The 20,552-nt window shown below is 39.6% G+C and overlaps 1 protein-coding gene across 2 annotated transcripts in view; it reads right to left on the reverse strand.

The window, feature by feature from the left end:
* The window catches only part of NEK5 (NIMA related kinase 5), a 64,267-nt gene that overhangs the window by 27,933 nt on the left and 15,782 nt on the right, over window positions 1-20,552 (reverse strand). For both annotated transcript variants that reach the window (XM_061434693.1, XM_061434694.1), the window contains exons 4-13: window positions 19,332-19,429; window positions 13,263-13,346; window positions 13,105-13,175; window positions 11,933-12,019; window positions 9,769-9,823; window positions 8,286-8,486; window positions 8,126-8,207; window positions 3,939-4,072; window positions 1,340-1,524; window positions 736-802 (exon numbers count right to left, since the gene is read on the reverse strand). In XM_061434693.1, coding sequence (XP_061290677.1) covers window positions 736-802; window positions 1,340-1,524; window positions 3,939-4,072; window positions 8,126-8,207; window positions 8,286-8,486; window positions 9,769-9,823; window positions 11,933-12,019; window positions 13,105-13,175; window positions 13,263-13,346; window positions 19,332-19,429 — 1,064 coding nt within the window. The remainder of the gene's footprint in view (window positions 1-735; window positions 803-1,339; window positions 1,525-3,938; window positions 4,073-8,125; window positions 8,208-8,285; window positions 8,487-9,768; window positions 9,824-11,932; window positions 12,020-13,104; window positions 13,176-13,262; window positions 13,347-19,331; window positions 19,430-20,552) is intronic.

The following is a 20,552-nucleotide window of genomic DNA, read 5'->3' on the forward strand; positions in this document are numbered from 1 at the left end:
AATTATATTATCAATCTCACTATTTGATAATAATTATATTGAGTTTTTTTTATAGTGAGCAGAATTTTCTTAGATTAAGCATGAAACTTTTAAAAAAGTAAATGAATAAAACCATTGGTATTGTTTATTCTAAGCAATCAATATTTTATGCTAGCATGTAAGATGCCTAGATTTGTTTTCTGAACTGCTAAACTGTAACTGTGAAATCAAATATCTATAAAAGTTCAGCAACCCTTGGAGCTTGAGATTAGGTAGGGGAAGAGAACTAAAGCTTTTGAGCAGCTCAAAATAAGACCAATACAAATAGGATGTATATCCAGTTTCACTCAGCCCCAGAATTTTGACACTATACTTAAGGGTAAAGTTTAACTTTCATTTCAAATAAAATATGATAATCCCTTTTTAAAAATGTGTAGAATTCTAATAAACTAGAACCAAAGAAAAGCAGCACTCAAGGGGACCTTGAAGCCTATCTACAGCTTTTATAGAGAAAGATACTGAAGTTCAGAGAGGCTGCATGTTCTGCCTAACGTCATAGCAAGTGATGGAGCCAGGGAAGGGACGAGGTTTCTCAGACCCTGGCTGAAGCCTATTCCCAATATTCTTCTTTAGCTGTTAAAAACTGGTCTTAATCTTCTATGTGGAATGAACTTTGACTTAAGGAACCATGAATATTTGTGAACAGAGAAAGCGTTAGAAATGTCTGATGGCCTCTTATATTTGGTTTTTACTTACCAATTGCTTTTCCACTTTCAGCTTATATTGTTGAGCTTCACATTTCCTCTGAAGGTATTCAGCAAGCCTTAGGAAACAGAAACGTTCAGCTTGAGTAGAAATTTTAACTTGTTGTAGGCAGCAATTTGACAAGTAGATTTTCAGCTTCATAATGAGATTCACAAATCGCCTGTGACATTCTGAGTTCAAAGTGAAAAGTGAGAGTTGCTCAGTCATGTCCAACACTTTCCGACCCCATGGACTATACAGCCATGGGATTCTCCAGGCCAGAATACTGGAGTGGGTAGCTGTTCCCTTCTCCAGGGGATCTTCCCAACCCAGGGATCGAACCCAGGTCTCCGGCATTACCAGAAAGAAGAAAACAATATGAAAAATTCAAGAGTATGAATCTGTGGCCACAGTCAAATGGCAACATGAGTAAGATTAGTTACATCAAACTTGAGATGAAAAAGTGTCAAGGGAACAGTGAATTAAGTCTTTTAAATGTAGAGTCTGGAGATTCTTCCTGGATGTTTTAGGAGAATTTGGACAGACTTCAAAATAAATGCTGATAGAGCAAGATATTATTCAGAGGACGAAAGTTTAAGTTAGACTATGACATTACCATTGACCTGGAGGTGGACTGTGGCTTTCTTCCTGATCATAACTCTCCTCATCTCTGATATCTTTTTGAGGAACATGGTGGTAATTTGGTCCATGCACTCTCTTCCTCAACAAGTCAAGTTGAGCATAAAAATGATCATAATGTCCACACATTGCAGCAAGTTTGGGCCTTTCTACCATTTTTACCTGAGGGATTAAAATGAAGAGAGATTTTTTTTTTAAATACAGGATTAAAATCTATAATAACTGATTGCTTGATAGTGACCATAGCTAAAACAAGGTATAGAAATTATCTTGTTGTTCTTGCTCTAGACTCGTTTTTCAGTAATCTTACAATATCCAAATCCTAGAACTGAAAAATGTTTTAGAAGCCAAAGTCCTGCAGCACCATAGTTAATAATTTTGCTCAGGTGTGAATATGAGTCACGTATACTTTATGGCTAGTGTATCAAAAATACTTAGCGAACATCTATCCAACCCAAGATATGAAACTAAACTGTGTTATTATTTCCTATTTTTCATAAACTTATTTGTTGTTGTTCATATACACAGGAAGAGCCCCTGGAGGGGGAAATGGCAACTCACTCCAGTATTCTTGTCTGGAGAATCCCATGGACGGAGGAGCCTGGCAGGCTACAGTCCGTGGGTTGCAAAGAGTTGGACACGACTGAGCACACACACAATATATATGTTAGATTAAATATGAAATTATAGATATTTGACCATCTTTAACTTACAAAGTGAAAGAGGAGAGTGAAAAAGTTGGCTTAAAGCTCAACATTCAGAAAACGAAGATCATGGCATCTGATCCCATCACTTCATGGGAAATAGATGGGGAAACAGTGGAAACAGTGTCAGACTTTATTTTGGGGGGCTCCAAAATCACTGCAGATGGTGATTGCAGCCATGAAATTAAAAGATGCTTACTCCTTGGAAGGAAAGTTATGACCAACCTAGATAGCATATTGAAAAGCAGAGACATTACTTTGCCAACAAAGGTCCGTCTAGTCAAGGCTATGGTTTTTCCTGTGGTCATGTATGGATGTGAGAGTTGGACTGTGAAGAAGGCTGAGCACCGAAGAATTGATGCTTTTGAACTGTGGTGTTGGAGAAGACTCTTGAGAGTCCCTTGGACTACAAGGAGATCCAACCAGTCCATTCTAAAGGAGATCAGTCCTGGGTGTTCTTTGGAAGGACTGATGCTAAAGCTGAAACTCCAATCCTTTGGCCACCTCATGCGAAGAGCTGACTCACTGGAAAAGACTCTGATGCTGGAAGGGATTGGGGTCAGGAGGAGAAGGGGACGACAGAGGATGAGATGGCTGGATGGCATCACCGACTCGATGGACATGAGTTTGGGTAAACTGGGAGTTGGTGATGGACAGAGAGGCCTGGTGTGCTGCGATTCATGGGGTCGCAAACAGTTGGACACAACTGAGCGACTGAACTGAACTGAACTTACAAAAATGGCACATTCACATAATCCTATTCAAATATTAAAGTAAATGTGTAAAATCTGGCTTATCGGTCTAAATACAAATTAAACATTTATTTTAATTTTAAAGTGTCAAGTCATTTTCTTAGTTTTACAATATTTACCTATATACAACCCAAAAGAATGTACTACTAGTTAGTTGAAAAATGGCTAGAAATACAGAAAAGTATTGGAAGGCAAAAACAGCTTCTTTAGGATTTTCTCTAAAATCTCAAACGGTAATAACAACATCCAAGATGGTTCCTGTGGAGACCTCCCATTTCACTGCATTAGCAGAAGCTTTCAGAGGATTGAAGAACCAGCAATATGTTCTCCTAATATCATCCACCCATAAAACTTTCAGATGTTTTTTCTTGTTTTTTTTTTTTTGCCTCCTGCAGGTTTGCTACAGAGTATTCTAAATTACAACATACTTTCAAAATTCTTTAATAAAGTTAAGCCATATTCTATCAAATAAAGGGCAATAACTAAATAGTTTCAAAAATCTATCTGTACACCCATATATTTGCTAAAGTGTCCAGATAGCAAGTAAACACTTAGGAAATGTACTTCAAATGGTCCTGTAATTATACCATGAGCCTTCTTTAAGAATATAATTCTTCAGTTAAAATACAACAGCCATTTTTATGTGCCAGAAGCATTTCACTAGCAAAAACTAAAAGATTCAACATTCTGATGAAATGGATTCAAATAACTGGCATAAAGAAACTCAGGGAAAAAAATCAATGATTTTATAATAAAAATTCCTCAATTACATACAACATCAGAATTAGGAGTATGAATGCAGAAAGTTTTCTGCTGCTGTTCTACTCACCTGTCCTATATAGAAAAATCCTATTTATTTAAAGAAGTTAAAAGGAATTGAATTACAAAAAAAACTAATACATACCATACCTATAAGAAAATACAGCATTGTTAAATATATATATATAACCACTAGAAGTTGTCCCATGAACTACCACTGTAATGCTAATTACAGAATTTTATTATAAGTACAAAACTAGTGAACCCCCACATCATGACCTCATACCTCACGAACATGTGGAAGTAGTTCTGTAGAACGGACCATCTGCCAAAACAACAGGAATGCTTTAGCATGACTTACAGATACGGGTGTCTGGGCTCCAGCTGGTGATCTCCATTCATTTCTACATAATACGTCCTTCCTCTTATTTGGCACTGTTATCCTTGATCGTGGTAGGCACTTTCCCTGGAATCTCACGTTCTGTATTTTAGAATCTTATTTAACCAAAAGAAAACAACTTCATTAAAAAAAATTTTTTTATACTTGTGAGAGTATAAGCATATGGAGCATTTCATAACACACTTTAACCAGAAACATTTATGTTCACTTGAAACATGTTCACTTAAACCAGAAACATTTATACTCACAAAGAGAAGGGCTGACGGAAAATGACTACGCATTTTCTTTGGACGGAGGAAATCATTCTTGCCAGGGTTCCTTTACATAGTTCTCTCTCTCTCCCTCTCTCTCTCTCTCTCTTTAGTCGCTCAGTCATGTCCGACTCTTGCGACCCCATGGACTGCAGCCCGCCAGGCCCCTCTGTCCATGGGATTCTCCAGACAAGAATACTGGAGTGGGTTGCCATTTCCTTCTCCACACATAGTTCTAGTAATATTTAATTATTTAATAGTCTACTATTTAACAATTTAGGAGTGAATATTAACATTTACAGAAACAATACGCATAACATGTTTAGTAGTTTAATCATTAACTAAATTAATTACAAGTAATTAAATGTAGTCATCAGAGCTTGGGTTATCAGGCCGCAGCGCTCAGGTCCCATTGTTGTTGGAAATGGATGAGTGGGTCTTCTAACATGTTGGTATTTATCACATTCACCCATGTGTTCCTGTTTTCGCATCTGTCCTATATTAGAAATGTAGACAATACACTTTCTCTCATGCTCTACTTCTCTACTTTCTAAACATTCTCAATCTAGACCAATACATAATGATGTCAAATCAAATTAAACATAGCAGAATTATCCATTCACTTTCCCTTTATAACTTTCCTAAGTTTATAATCATTTCTCCATCACAGTGAGTAATATTTCCCTCTCACTGGTTCCTCCTCATTCTTGAAGCTGAGATATTTGGTTATGGCTAAAAATCCTGCCATTAAATTGAATAACTTAAATTGAAGAAAGTACAGAAAACCACTAGACCATTCAGGTATGACCTGAATCAAATCCCTTACGGTTTTACAGTGGAAGTGACAAATAGATTCAAGGGATTAGACCTGATAGATAGAGTGCCTGAAGAACTATGGATGGAGGTTCATGACATTGTACAGGAGGCAGTGATCAAGACCGTCCCCAAGAAAAAGAAATGCAAAAAGGAAAAGTGGTTTTCTGAGGAAGCCTTACAAATAGCTGAGAAGAGAAGCAAAAGGCAAAGGAGAAAAGGAAAGATACACCCATCTGAATGCAGAGTTCCAAAGAATAGCAAGGAGAGATAAGAAAGCCTTCCTCAGTGATCAATGCAAAATAGAGGAAAACAATAGAATGGGAAAGACTAGAGATCTCTTCAAGAAAATTAGAGATACCAAGGGAATATTTCATGCAAAGATGGGCTCGATAAAGGGCAGAAATGGTATGAACCTAACAGAAGCAGAAGATATTAAGAAGAGGTGGCAAGAATACACAGAAGAACTGTACAAAAAAGATCTTCACAACCCCGATAATCACAATGGTGTGATCACTCACCTAGAGCCAGACATCCTGGAATGTGAAGTCAAGTGGGCCTTAGGAAGCATCACTAGGAACAAAGCTAGTGGAGGTGATGGGATTCCAGTTGAGCTATTTCAAATCCTGAAAGATGATGCTGTGAAAGTGCTGCACTCAATATGCCAGCAAATTTGGAAAACTCAGCAGTGGCCACAGGACTGGAAAAGGTCAGTTTTCATTTCAATCCCAAAGAAAGGCAATGCCAAAGAATGCTCAAAATACCACACAATTGCATTCATCTCACACGCTAGCAAAGTAATGCTCAAAATTCTCCAAGCCAGGCTTCAACAGTACATGAACCAAGAACTTCCAGATGTTCAAGCTGGATTTAGAAAAGGCAGACGAACCAGAGATCAAATTGCCAACATCCATTGGATCATCAAAAGAGCAAGAGTTCCAGAAAAACATCTACTTCTGCTTTATCGACTATGCCAAAGCCTTTGACTGTGTGGATCACAACAAACTGTGGAAAATTCTGAAAGAGATGGGCATACCAGACCACCTGACCTGCCTCCTGAGAAATCTGTATGCAGGTCAGGAAGCAACAGTTAGAACTCGACATGGAACAAGAGACTGGTTCCAAATCAGAAAAGGACCACGTCAAGGCTGTATATTGTCACCCTGTTTATTTAACTTCTTTGCAGAGTACATTATGAGAAACGCTGGGCTGGAAGAAGCACAACCTGGAATCAAGACTGCCTGGAGAAATATCAATAACCTCAGATATTCAGATGACACCACCCTTATGGCAGAAAGTGAAGAAGAACTAAAGAGCCTCTTGATGAAAGTGAAAGAGGAGAGTGAAAAAGTTGGCTTAAAGTTCAACATTCAGATAACTAAGATCATGGCAATCTGGTCCCATCACTTCATGGCAAATAGATGGAGAAACAGTGGAAACAGTGACAGACTTTATTTTGGGGGGCTCCAAAATCATCGCAGATGGTGACTGCAGCCATGAAATTAAAAGACGCTTGCTCCTTAGAAGAAAAGTTATAGCCAACCTAGACAGCAGAGACATTACTTTGCCAACAAAGATCTGTCTAGTTAAAGCTATGGCTTTTCCAGTAGTCATGTATGGATGGGAGAGTTGAACTATAAAGAAAGCTGAGTGCCAAAGAATTGATGCTTTTGAACTGAGGTGTTGGAGAAGACTCTTGAGAGTCCCGTGGACTGCAAGGAGATTCAACCAGTCCATCCTAAAGGAAATCAGTCCTGAATATTCATTGGAAGGACTGATGCTGAAGCTGAAAATCCAGTACTTTGGCCACCTGATGCAAAGAACTGACTCATTTGAAAAGACCCTGATGCTGGAAAAGACTGAAGGCAGGAGGATGTCGTACAAGGGGATGACAGAGGATGAGATGGTTGAATGGCATCACCAACTCAATGGACATGAGTCTGAGTAAACGCCGGGAGTTGGTGATGGACAGGGAGGCCTGGCATGCTGCAGCCCATGGACTTGCAGAGTCGGACACGACTGAGCAACTGAATTGAATGGAATTGAAAAATCCTGCTGTTCTTATTTCACAATGTTAATTGAATTAGTAATTTTTCTCTTTAATGTCTGTCTCTCTTACACATACACACAAACACATACAGTATTTCATCAGCTGATTCCTGACACTATCACTAAAGCAGCTCCCCTATTTCTCATTACCATAAGGTATCACCTGCTTTCTTTGGGGATCACATAGTAACAATTCTCCTACTGTTACCAATTAGGTCCAAGATCCTAACTTCAGCTCAAACCAGCCTCTGCAAGAGAACTCTTAATCTCCAGTCCATTCTCTCTAGTTCAATAACACAAGCTTCATCTCATGATTCTGACTCTCTACCCCTTCCCTACACAAAAGTTAAGCTTGGATCCTGCCTCTTTGAGCATCTCTTTATCAGCAAATCCACTGCTTCATCAAGTTTTCCTCACTTATGAGAAGAGAGGAGATGAATTTTCCAGGTCATGAATGAGCTAGATGTACAGGCACGCCCACAGGTCACCACTCAACAAAAATTTTTCTCCTGTTTATAATGCTCGTGCATGCTAAGTAGCTTCAGTCATGTCTGACTCTGCGACCCTATGAACTGTAGCCCATCAGGCTCCTCAGTCCATGGGATTCTCCAGGCAAGAATACTGGAGTGGGTTGCCCTGCCCTCCTCCAAGGGATCTCCCTGACCCAGAGATTGAAACTTCATAGGCCGATTTGGGCAGATTTTCCAGTTGCAGCTAGTACAAGGCCTCATAAAGGTAGACTAGAATTGTCTGGGTTTAATATAAAGATGTGTTGTAGGTCTCAGGCATTGAGATTAATAAGAAATCATGCTATTGCTATAATAAATTCATCTCATGTCTCCTGCATTGACAGACGGGTTCTTTACCATGCACGCCACCTGGGAAGTCCTGCTTATAGTGCTCATATTTTTTAAATGTTCACATTCAATAAATCTGGAGGAATTTCCCTGCTAATGTTGTCAACATATACTATAAATCACTGCGTGAGACACACACAATAAATATCTTTTGGTTGCACAGTTAAGTCCTTCTTACCAGGGGCCACCTTCCCAGCAGGTCGAGAAGCAGATGGTCTTGCTTTATGTAAGAGTAGGTGACTGAATTCTTCGTGAATGACCTAAAATATAACAGTGTATCAGGACTCACTAGCCACAAATCTCTGTCAAAATCCAAACAGAATCACCTCCAAACTCACCTCGGGAGTCAAGTATTTGGCAATAAGATTCTCTAAAAAGGGCCTTTTCAAAATGGAGTTGATGGATGGACGATCTCGGGGAGATACTTCAAAGAGCTGGGATAGTAAGAACTGTAGGTCACGGGAAAACCTTGGCGATATCGGAGGAACATGAGCTTGACAAATCTTCAGAACCAGCTGCTGTAAGTTGTTACCCTCAAACTGAAAGGACAAGCAATGGTGATACTAAATCAGAGAAAAATTCAATGCGAATATTTAAAGGAATACCAAGAGGCACTTCCCTGGTGGTCCAATGGTTAAGAACCTGTCCTGCAATGCAGGGAACATGGGTTTGCTCCCTGGCCGGGGCACTAAGATTCCACGTGCCACGGAGGGACCGAGCCTGCCTGGGGCAGCTACTGAGCCCTCCTGCCACAACTAGAGAGTGTGCAATTGAAGATCCTGCAAGCCACAACTTAAGACTGGACACCATCAAATAAGTAAATAAATAAACACTGAAAATAAATAAATGTTAAAAAAGAGGAGGGAGTGAAGTGAAAGTCACTCAGTCTGTGTCTGACTCTCTGCAACCCCATGGACTGTAGCCCACCAGGCTCCTCTGTCCATGGAACTCTCCAGGCAAGAATACTAGAGTGGGTAGCCTTTCCCTTCTCTAGGGGATCTTCCCAACCCAGGGACTGAACCCAGGTCTCCCGCATTGCGGGCAGATTCTTTACCAGCTGAGCCACAAGAGAAGCCCAAGAATACTGGCGTGGGTAGCCTATCCCTTCTCTAGCAGATCTTTCTGACCCAGGAATCAAACTGGGGTCTCCTGTACTACAGGGGAAATTTTTTTTTACCAACTGAGCTATAAGACAAGGCATTTAAAATCTTTTTAATTTTTAAAAAGTAAAATAACTTTGAGAAACAAAACAGTGTTAAAAGGTTTCATTAAGAGTACCATGGTCCACCCTGAATTGTTTCCATCAACATGTAGCCAGTTATTCAATGAGACATCATATTACTTAAAACAAGGGGTTTTTTAGTTTATTATCAAAATGTTTACTCGTTTCCCAAAACTAGAAGGTATAGGAAATTATAAACAGGGAAAATATATACAATTCCACCACCCAGAGATATATTTTCTTCTAGCCGTTTAAAAAATACTACTTATTTTACAAAGTTGAGATCATACGATATGAAATTTTATATCTTGCTTTTTTAAATGACAGAGGAGCCTGGGGTTTCAAAGAGTTCGACACGACTGAGTGACTAACAGTTTTTTCATGCTCTATGTACTATTCTCCAACTTGGATTTTGTACTTAATAATATAGCTTGGATATCATCCCATGTTGGTATATATGGAGCTATCATTCTTGTTAATATCTTGTTCATATAATTTTTAACAATCTAATGAAACCAAACAACCTTTTTCTTTCAGAGGTTATTTTAATTTATATACTTTTCAATAATTCAAGATAATCTGATGATTAATATACTTACAGGATGTCTGAGTGTGCAGAGCTCATATAAGACACAGCCAAGAGACCAAATATCCCTGAGAAAGATAAGAGTTTATATGCCAAGAAATATCGATAATTCTCAATTTAAACTTTTATCCTTACAGTCAACTATATTTGTGTATCTTTACAATTTTATATAGGGTGACCAGTTTTCACAAATGCTTTCAGTACATTATCAATTCTTACTCTTACTAAGACTAGAGAAAAAATTGTAGCTTGTCAGAGTCCCAGCAGAGAAAAGGTACACAAGCTTCGCTACAATCTGATGGCTCAATACTTACTTTAACTTCATGTGATGAGCTCAAAGAAAATATGTGCGCATATGGAATTTTGAGCAATTTGGAGGAGGGAGGAAGAACTCAAATGTGGATTACTTGATTCAACAGGTAACATTTGGTTGATTTAGAAAGGAATGTTCTACTCGAGGCTATAGACAGGACCAAAGTTAGATTAAGTGATAAACAGAGTATCTGGTACTCAATGAACTTAAAATGTGTTAAAACTGGGCCTGTGCAGGTGTCCAATAAATGACCTTTGACCTCAGAGGGCCAAAAATAACCCCTCCTCAGATCATGCTAAACACTTCCATTTTTGAACATGCATCCTATGAAGATGCACGAAACAGCTATGTCTGCACAGAACACCAGTTACCTCATCCCTAATCCCCTTTCCTCATGCCTAAGACCATGCTGCATTGCAGGCGGATTCTTCACCACTGAGCCACCAGGGAAGCCTGCCTAAGACCACGATGCTTCTTCATCCCGTAAATATCTCAAATCCCTCGCCTTCGGGGAGGCAGATCTGAGACTTGTTCTCCAGTCTCATCTGGCTGCCTTTCTTCCTCTGCTGCAAACCTCAGTGTCTCAGCATTTGGCTTGCTGTGCATTACGTGAATTAACCCAGTTTGGTAATGATTTATTACTAGGAGCTTCCAATTATTCAAAGCATCAAATCAACATATTTAAATGTTGACTTAGATGCTTAAAAAGTAGTGCAAGGCAACAAAACAATGCTGCTGCGCTCTGCTCTCGAAAGCCTGCCCTTCCACCCTGGCGACACTAACTGCATTCCTGGTCAGCTTGAGGCCAACCCCCTTCTCTAGGTCAGAGGATATCTTCCAAAAATGCCCATTCTTCTACTATGTGGAGAAATGTTCACCACTCTTCTTTAGGGCTTTGCTTTTCATTTATCTCTTTCAAAGTCAGTCAAATATCTCTTGGGTACTTTTCTAAATAAATAGACAATGAACACCACAAAAGAACTTGGTCTTCCTGCAAAGCCAACTAGTTCAACTGGAAGACAGCCTTGAAAAGTGAAATGTTTTCCTTCTCCTTCCATGGAAGTAAAAACTATCTTGGCTTTATCTTTTATCACTGTGTATATTAACATTAAGGCTGCTTGTGAAGCTAGTGGTAAAGAACCCACCTGCAAATGCAAGAGATGTGGGTTCAATCCCTTCTCCAGGAAGATCCCCTGGAGAAGGGAATGGCAACCCACTCCAGCGTTCTTGCCTGGAGAATTTCATGGACAGAGGAGCCTGGCAGTCTACAGCCCAGGGGGTCACAAAGAGTTGAACATGACTGAGCGACAAACACTTTCACAAACTATATTAATATTACTCCTAAACAGTAGGCTCTAGTACCACAAATGTCAAAGCTTGTTGGTTTTTAAAGCTGGAAGATGCCTTAACAATTACCTGGCCAACACCACCTTTGTTGAAGAAAGGGGAACTGAGACCCACAGAGACTGACTGACTTGGTCGAGTTGCTGACGGAGTCAAGGTTAGGATTTCTGGCTCCTAAACCTGTGCTGGTGACCTGGAAGGTCACCAGACCTTCCGCCTGACCCATCTACAACACTTTCCCGCAATAGGCCCAACAGTGCTTAGAAAGCCTGATAATCGAACACAAAGATGGACATCACAGTGACCTCAACTTTCAATGTTATTCTATCACTTCTATCATCAGATGAAGAGACATATCTCTTTTCTAAATAAATTTGAAAGCTTTAGGAAACACTGAAGTGGTCAGATGCAGTCACAGCGATTCTCATTTCACAGGTGAGGAAAAGGAAATTATGAAGCACCATAAGAAAGAATCCATAAGATTTTACTGAGACTTTCAAACCAAAAGCCAGCAACTCACGTTTTATTGTTGTAGGGTTTATTCTGACAGATCTCTGGGGACAGGTAGTATGGTGTTCCAACGCAAGTTCTAGCAAGTTCCATGGTACTAGCAAAGTTATATTGAACAATAAAATAACATAGTGTATTACTGAAGTAAGAAAAGGCTTAAGACATACACATACATGTAAGAAAAATGTATAAAAAGTAACACAAAATTTGATGTATTCATATATTAAAATAAAGCATTATTATTAAAATATAGTATATTAATAATGTAGTAATAAAATTAATTGATTTTAAGCTTATCATTCATTTCCCCAAAATCTACACAATAAAAAAAACTTATGGCTTAAAGACTGCACGAAAAGGTACCATTGTTATTTTGCAAACTCTCACATGTAAAAATTTCCCTCATTCCAATGACGAAAGTAATGCAATCTCATGATTTAAAATTTGGAAAACACAAAAGGGAATAAAGAAGAAAAAAATTACCAAGAATCTTACTACCTTCAAACAACTAGTGCTAAAATTCTGATGTATTTCCTTCTTGTCTTTTTTCCGTGCATATTTTCCACATAGCTGTGATTATAGTGTATTTGAAATACAGAATTCTTGTTTTTAAAATTTTAAATTTAATACAACAAACTTTGTTCTCACATTATCAAAAAGTCTTCAAAATCATAAATGTCAGTGGCTAAACAATATTCAGGTACATGACTGTGCCAAGTTTTATAAAATTTAACTATTTCCCAATTTTTAGGCATTTAAACTATTCCAAATTTCAAATTATTCCCTTAGAACAAATTCTCAGAAATAGAACATTTAAAATCTCTTGGCATTTATTATCAACAAACTGTCTTTTGAAACATTTGCATCAATATACTCTCCTAAGCACGTGTTAATTTTCCTGTTTCACAAAATGCTCACTGACTTGACATACATTTCAGTCACATCTCATTTGATCAGCTTATATCACACTATACAGCATTGCCAACACTTCTACTATGCCAAGATATGTCTCGCAAATTTTAATCTCAACGTACCATCTGAATACTTTAATATACTTATATAAACAATTATCCAAAATTATTGAGAAACCAAGCTCTTAATACCTTCTTAATTCTTGATACCTAAAAATACGTATTTTGGCTGTTATGAACAGAAGGAAAAATGATTTTTAAAAGTACTTACTTGTTCAAGACCCTTGCAATACCAAAGTCCCCAAGCTTTGCAACCATTCCGTTCTTGCTAAGAAAAATGTTCTGTAAGTGCAGAAAAGGCTATGTTGTTGGAGATATTTCAAGAAAATAAAAGATCTATTCTTCTTGATTCTGTCTCTGAGCCGTTACCTGTGTTTTTATGTCCCTGTGTAAAACCTTCCTGTCGTGAATATGTTTCAGTCCTAGAGAAATCTGTACAAACCAACTCAGAATCTGTAGAGGGAACATAAAACAAAACTAGTGAGCAGTCTGCTGATCACTGAACTATCTTCAGTGATAGCATGCACAAAGAGAGAAATAATATATTTGTGTGTGGTTACACGAATGAAGTGAACAGATATACCATCATACCATCCTATGTTCTCCTTACAGCTGGAAAAACGGAAGTGTGAAAAGGCAATCCAAACATGTTGGTATGAAAAGGAACACTGCATACAGAAAAAGATAAACAGGGGACTTCCCTGGTAGTCCAGTGGCTAAGACCGCACTCCCAGAATGCAGGGGGCTGAATTTTATTTCTTAGTTATGGTTTATTTCTTAGTTATAATTTTATTTTATCTTAGCTGACCATGAGCCTTTTTATTAAACTGATCTGCTGCTGCTAAGTCGCTTCAGATCAGATCAGATCAGATCAGTCGCTCAGTCGTGTCCGACTCTTTGCGACCCCATGAATCTCAGCACGCCAGGCCTCCCTGTCCAATACCAACTCCCGGAGTTCACTCAGACTCATGTCCATAGAGTCAGTGATGCCATCCAGCCATCTCATCCTCTGTCGTCCCCTTCTCCTCCTGCCCCCAATCCCTCCCAGCATCAGAGTCTTTTCCAATGACTCAACTCTTCGCATGAGGTGGCCAAAGTATTGGAGTTTCAGCTTTAGCATCATTTCTTCCAAAGAAATCCCAGGACTGATCTCCTTCAGAATGGACTGGTTGGATCTCCTTGCAGTCCAAGGGACTCTCAAGAGTCTTCTCCAACACCACACTTCAAAAGCATCAATTCTTCGGAGCTCAGCTTTCTTCACAGTCCAACTCTCACATCCATACATGACCACAGGAAAAAAACATCCATACATGACCACAGGAAAAAAACATAGCTTTGACTAGATGAACCTTTGCTGGCAAAGTAATGTCTGCTTTTGAATATGCTATCGAGGTTGGTCATAACTTTCCTTCCAAGGAGTAAGCGTCTTTTAATTTCATGGCTGCAATCACCATCTGCAGTGATTTTGGAGCCCAGAAAAATAAAGTCTGACACTGTTTCCACTGTTTCCCTATCTATTTCCCATGAAGTGATGGGACTGGATGCCAGGATCTTCCTTTTCTGAATGTTGAGCTTTAAGCCAGCTTTTTCACTCTCCACTTTCACTTTCATCAGGAGGCTTTTGAGTTCCTCTTCACTTTCTGCCATAAGGGTAGTGTCTTCTGCATATCTGAGGTTATTGATAATTCTCCCGGCAATCTTGATTCCAGCTTGTGTTTCGTCCAGTCCAGCGTTTCTCATGATGTACTCTGCATATAAGTTAAATAAGCAGGGTGACAATATACAGCCTTGACGAACTCCTTTTCCTATTTGGAACCAGTCTGTTGTTCCATGTCCAGTTCTAACTGTTGCTTCCTGACCTGCATACAAACTTCTCAAGAGGTAGGTCAGGTGGTCTGGTATTCCCATCTCTTTCAGAATTTTCCACAGTTTATTGTGATCCACACAGTCAAAGGCTTTGCCATAGTCAATAAAGCAGAAATAGATGTTTTTCTGGAACTCTCTTGCTTTTTCCATGATCCAGCGGATGTTGGCAATCTGATCTCTGGTTCCTCTGCCTTTTCTAAAACCAGCTTGAACATCAGGAAGTTCACGGTTCAAGTCACTTCAGTCATGTCTAACTCTTTGCCACCCCATGGACTGTAGCCCTGCAGGCTCCTCTGTCCATGGGCTTCTCAAGGAAATAATACTAGAGTGAGTCACCATGCCCTTCTCCAGGGGATCTTCCTGACCCAGGGATTGAACCGAGAAGGTAGATTCTTCACCACTGAGCCACTGTAGACAGATTCCCAAGTGGTGCCGTGGTAAAGAATTTGCCTGCCCATTCAGGAGACACAAGAGATGCAGGTTCCATCCCTGGGTCCGGAAGGTCCCCTGGAGTAGGAAAACACAATTAGGCATACATGCTTGCACTCAGATGCCTACAGAGATTTATTTAAACAATTCTAAACTTTCAATGGTTCCTTGTCCACCAAAACAGAGAGAGGAAAACAATTGAGGGAAAAAACTATATTCCAGATATGAAGATTCACTTGTAATTTTTTTTTTTTTGGCTGTGCTGTGCAGCATGTGGAATCTGAGTGCCCAGGGCATATGTGTTAAGTCGCTTTAGTCGTGTCCGACTCTTTGCGATCCCATGGACTGGATCCCATGCCAGGATCCTTGTCCTGGGGGATTCTTCAGGCAAAAATACTGGAGTGGACAACGATTCCTTTCTCCAGGGATCTTCCTAACCCAGGGATCGAATCCTGGTCTCCCACACTGCAGGCAGATTCTTTACTGTCTGAGCCACAAGGGAAGCCCTTAGTTCGCCGACCAGGGATCAAACCCTTGTCCCCTGCACTGGAAGTGCAGAGTCTTAACCACTGGACCACCAGGAAAATCTATCAGTTGTAATTTTAGTTCTTTCTCAACAACGGGAAATGTAATTCAAACTTATGTAGAGAAAAGTATTTTTATTAAATGTGGCAAAATAATACCCAGATAAGAAGAAAGGAGGGTTTCTACAACTATAGAATTTAATATATAATGTCAATGAGCATAGGGAGAATGCTTGATTAAATATACAGAGGTTAGGGATATTGATTCTTTAATCATTCATACATTCACGACATTGAACTTTAAATCAAAGAGGAGAGTATCTGGGCTGTTAAATGCTAAAAGAGAACAAAGAAACAAAGGGCTTGAAGAAAGCTGGCGGGCCACTCTTGTGTCCTGCTTGTGGCCGAGGCCTTTCCCTTCAATCACACAGGCCGGGAGTCCAGTTCTTCCCCGCTACAAATATCTGTCTCCTTCATGAATAAAAGTTCCAAGAGGGTATCAAAGGATGTTAAATGTACAGAAGAAAAATGTGTTTGTGCTCAGACAAAATCGGAATTGAGGCCATTACTCTTCACCTTTTCTCTTCTCTCTCTTAATAACCAATGAGACTAAATAGCCATTGCTAAAAAGAGCTTCTATCCTCCCCAGCAAAGTGGGAAATCTATTTTAAAACAGCATACTCACTGGTAAAAGGAAGAAGAGTGAAGCTATAAATACATCACATTTTAAGTGGCTAAGGAACATTCTCATTCACTTTTTTCTCAGCCATTAAGATCCATCTTAGGGGCATCCTACATGAGATTTTCCAAAAATAAGATACTGTCCTTTCTCAAGCAAAGTTCACTCTCAAACAGAGATTCAATTTAAGTTCAAATTCAAACATGTTCTCAGTTCAGTTCAGTCGCTCAGTCATGTCCAACTCTTTGCAACCCCATGAACTGCAGCACGCCAGGCCTCCCTGTCCATCACCAACTCCCGGAGTTCACTCAAACTCATGTCCATCGAGTCGCTGATGCCATCCAGCCATCTCATCCTCTGTCGTCCCCTTCTCCTCCTGCCCCCAATCCCTCCCAGCATCAGAGTCTTCTCCAATGAGTCAACTCTTCGCATGAGGTAGCCAAAGTATTGGAGTTTCAGCTTCAGCATCAGTCCTTCCAATGAAGACCAGGACTGATCTTCTTTAGGATGGACTGGTTGGATCTCCTTGCAGTCCAAGGGACTCTCAAAAGTCTTCTCCAACACCACAGTCCAAAAGCATCAATTCTTCGGAGCTCAGCCTTCTTCACAGTCCAACTCTCACATCCATACATGACCACAGGAAAAACCATAGCCTTGGCTAAGATGGACCTTTGTTGGCAAAGTAATGTCTCTGCTTTTCAATATGCTATCTAGGTTGGTCATAACTTTCCTTCCAAGGAGTAAGCGTCTTTTAATTTCATGGCTGCAGTCACCATCTGCAGTGATTTTGGAGTCCAAAAAGATAAAGTCTGACACTGTTTCCACTGTTTCCCCATCTATTTGCCATGAAGTGATGGGACCGGATGCCATGATCTTCGTTTTCTGAATGTTGAGCTTTAAGCCAACCTTTTCACTCTCCACTTTCACTTTCATCAAGAGGCTTTTGAGTTCCTCTTCACTTTCTGCCATAAGGGTGGTGTCTTCTGAATATCTGAGGTTATTGATATTTCTCCTGGCAATCTTGATTCCAGCTTGTGCTTGCTCCAGCCCAGCCATTCTCATGATGCACTCTGCATAGAAGTTAAATAAACAGGGTGACAATATACAGCCTTGAAGTACTCCTTTTCCTATTTGGAACCAGTCTGTTGTTCCATGTCCAGTTCTAATTGTTGCTTCCTGATCTGCATATAGGTTTCTCAAGAGGCAGGTCAGGTGGTCTGGTATTCCCATCTTTGGAAGAATTTTCCACAGTTTATTGTGATCCACACAGTCAAAGGCTTTGGCATAGTCAATAAAGCAGAAATAGATGTTTTTCTGGAACTCTCTTGCTTTTTCCATGATCCAGCGGATGTTGGCAATTTGATCTCTGATTCCTCTGCCTTTTCTAAAACCAGCTTGAACATCTGGAAGTTCACGGTTCATGTATTGCTGAAGCCTGGCTTGGAGAATTTTGAGCATTACTTTACTAGCATGTGAGATGAGTGCAATTGTGCGGTAGTTTGAGCATTCTTTGGTATTGCCTTTCTTTGGGATTGGAATGAAAACTGACCTTTTCCAGTCCTGTGGCCACTGCTGAGTTTTCCAAATGTGCTGGCATATTGAGTGCAGCACTTTCACAGCATCATCTTTCAGGATTTGAAATAGCTAGCTCAACTGGAATTCCATCACCTCCACTAGCTTTGTTCCTAGTGATGCTTCCTAAGGCCCACTTGACTTCACATTCCAGGATGTCTGGCTCTAGGTGAGTGATCACACCATAGTAATTATCTGGGTCGTGAAGATCTTTTTTGTACACTTCTTCTGTGTATTCTTGCCACCTCTTCTTGATATCTTCTGCTTCTGTTAGGTCCATACCATTTCTGTCCTTTATCGAGCCCATCTTTGCATGAAATGTCCCCTTGGTATCTCTAATTTTCTTGAAGAGATCTCTAGTCTTTCCCATTCTGTTGTTTTCCTCTATTTCTTTGCATTGATCGCTGAGGAAGGCTTTCTTACCTCTCCTTGCTATTCTTTGGAACTCTGCATTCAGATGCTTCTATCTTTCCTTTTCTCCTTTGCTTTTCCCTTTCTTTTCACAGTTATTTGTAATGCCTCCTCAGACAGTCATTTTGCTTTTTTGCATTTCTTTTCCATGGGGATGGTCTTGATCCCTGTCTCCTGTACAATGTCATTAGGCTAGGTTAATTTCTCATTTAAATGCTTTCTTCTCTGCAGTCACCCTCTGGTTTTTCAGTCTTCTAACTTTACTGAGGCCTTCAATGGCTAAGTTGAAGATCTCTCTTGGTAAATGTCAGACTGCACTCTAAAGTATGTGGGTTATTTTCAAATATCTTTTGATATTGATTTCTAACATGATTCCACAGTGATAACAGACTCTGTATGATTTTAATACCTTTAGACCATGAAATTTCTTCACTCTGTTTTATGTCCCTGGATCTATTCCAGTGGTCTCCCTGTTTATGGTCTATGGTAACTTGAATAGAATTTGTATCCTACTATTGTGTGAAAATTGTATAAATCTTAATTATGTTGAATTGGTTCTTCGTGCTTTTCAGGTCTACCATATTCTTCCACTTTTATGTATATTCATTCTATAAATTTTTGAGAGTTTGATACTGAAACTCCCACTAAAAATCTTAATGTATCTGTTTAAAAAAATAATTGTATTAATAATATATAGAAGGACCATATATAACTTTGCCCTGTATTTTCCAAGTCTCCTATAAATGTTTTATCATACTTTTCATAATTTAAAAGATAAGAAGAAAAAGAAAAAATAAATGAATATTGACATTGTAAAAAAAAAATACCAAGCCATTATTTTTATAGTTCAAATTTCTCTTCCACCAATCATGCTTCATATAAACACAGTCTATTACTTATGAAATTATAAATTTAATCCCCAATATAAATGAACAGGGAAATTGGAAGAGTTTCTACCTGATCTTCACTAAATAACACTCCCCGTTGTCTTCTGATCCTTTTCATGAGATCCCCGCCATCACAATACTCCATCACAATAAACAGTCTGTTGTTCTCTGTAAAAAAAGGCATCATTTGATGCTGCATAGGTTTCAAATATTTACTAATTACTTGCCTTTCAAGTTCTAGAAGGTGGAGAATGCAACAGAAAAATGCAGAATATAATAGCTAAAAACTGGCTGTAGAATCAAGATGGACTGGGCTCTAATCCCACTTCGCCGCTTAAATTTCTTAGCTCTGTGACTCTGGGCAAGTTATTTTAATTTTTATGGGCTTCATTATCTCATCTGTCAGATGGCGATAATAATGTAGACACTCCTCTTGGGATCACCTCATCTTTGTTTACTTCAACTTTTAAATGAGTTAATCCATGTCACATATTTAGAATAATATCTGCACATAATGAGAGTTCAATAAATGTGAGCAACTATTTTTAATATGTCCCTGCAGGAGACCAGAAATGGGCTGTAACACAACAGCTGTGAATCTTTTTCAACACCACTAAAAGAATGATCAGACCCTTAAATTGAAGTATAAACTTCTATTTATACTGTTGAGTACTGGTGACACTCACTCTTTTTTTAATATTGTATTTATGTATTTGGCTGAGTCAGGTCTTACTGCAGCACTCGGAATTTCACTGTGGCCCATGGGCGCTCTAGTTGGGGCACATAAGCGCTCAACCCTAGCAGTCTCGGTGCTTGGGCTTAGTTGCTCCACAGCACGTGGGATCTTAATTCCCCAACCAGGAATCGAACCTACATCCTCTGCATCACAATGTGGATTCTTAACCACTGGACCACCAGGGAAGTCCCAGTCAAATTTCTTTTAACTGACCTCTGCCTGACCTACACACTAGATTGCTGGGTACCATCCATGACTGTTGCTGCTCAAGGTTACCCTGGTGGCAACTAGACTCAACTATGCTCCCTCTGTCCTCACTGATTCTTACCAAGATCATTCCATGCATTCCCAAATCTATCTGAAAAGATCCTGATGCTGGGAAAGATTGAAGGTAGGAGGCGAAGGGGACGACAGAGGATGAGATGGTTGGATGGCATCACCGACTCAATGGATATGAGTTTGAGTGAACTCCGGGAGTTGGTGATGGGACAGGGAATCCTGGTGTGCTGCAGTCCGTGGGGTCGCAAAGAGTCGGACATGACTGAGCGACTGAAC

The sequence above is a fragment of the Bos javanicus genome, chromosome 12 (genome assembly GCF_032452875.1).
Source record: "Bos javanicus breed banteng chromosome 12, ARS-OSU_banteng_1.0, whole genome shotgun sequence".
Classification (NCBI taxonomy): domain Eukaryota; kingdom Metazoa; phylum Chordata; class Mammalia; order Artiodactyla; family Bovidae; genus Bos; species Bos javanicus.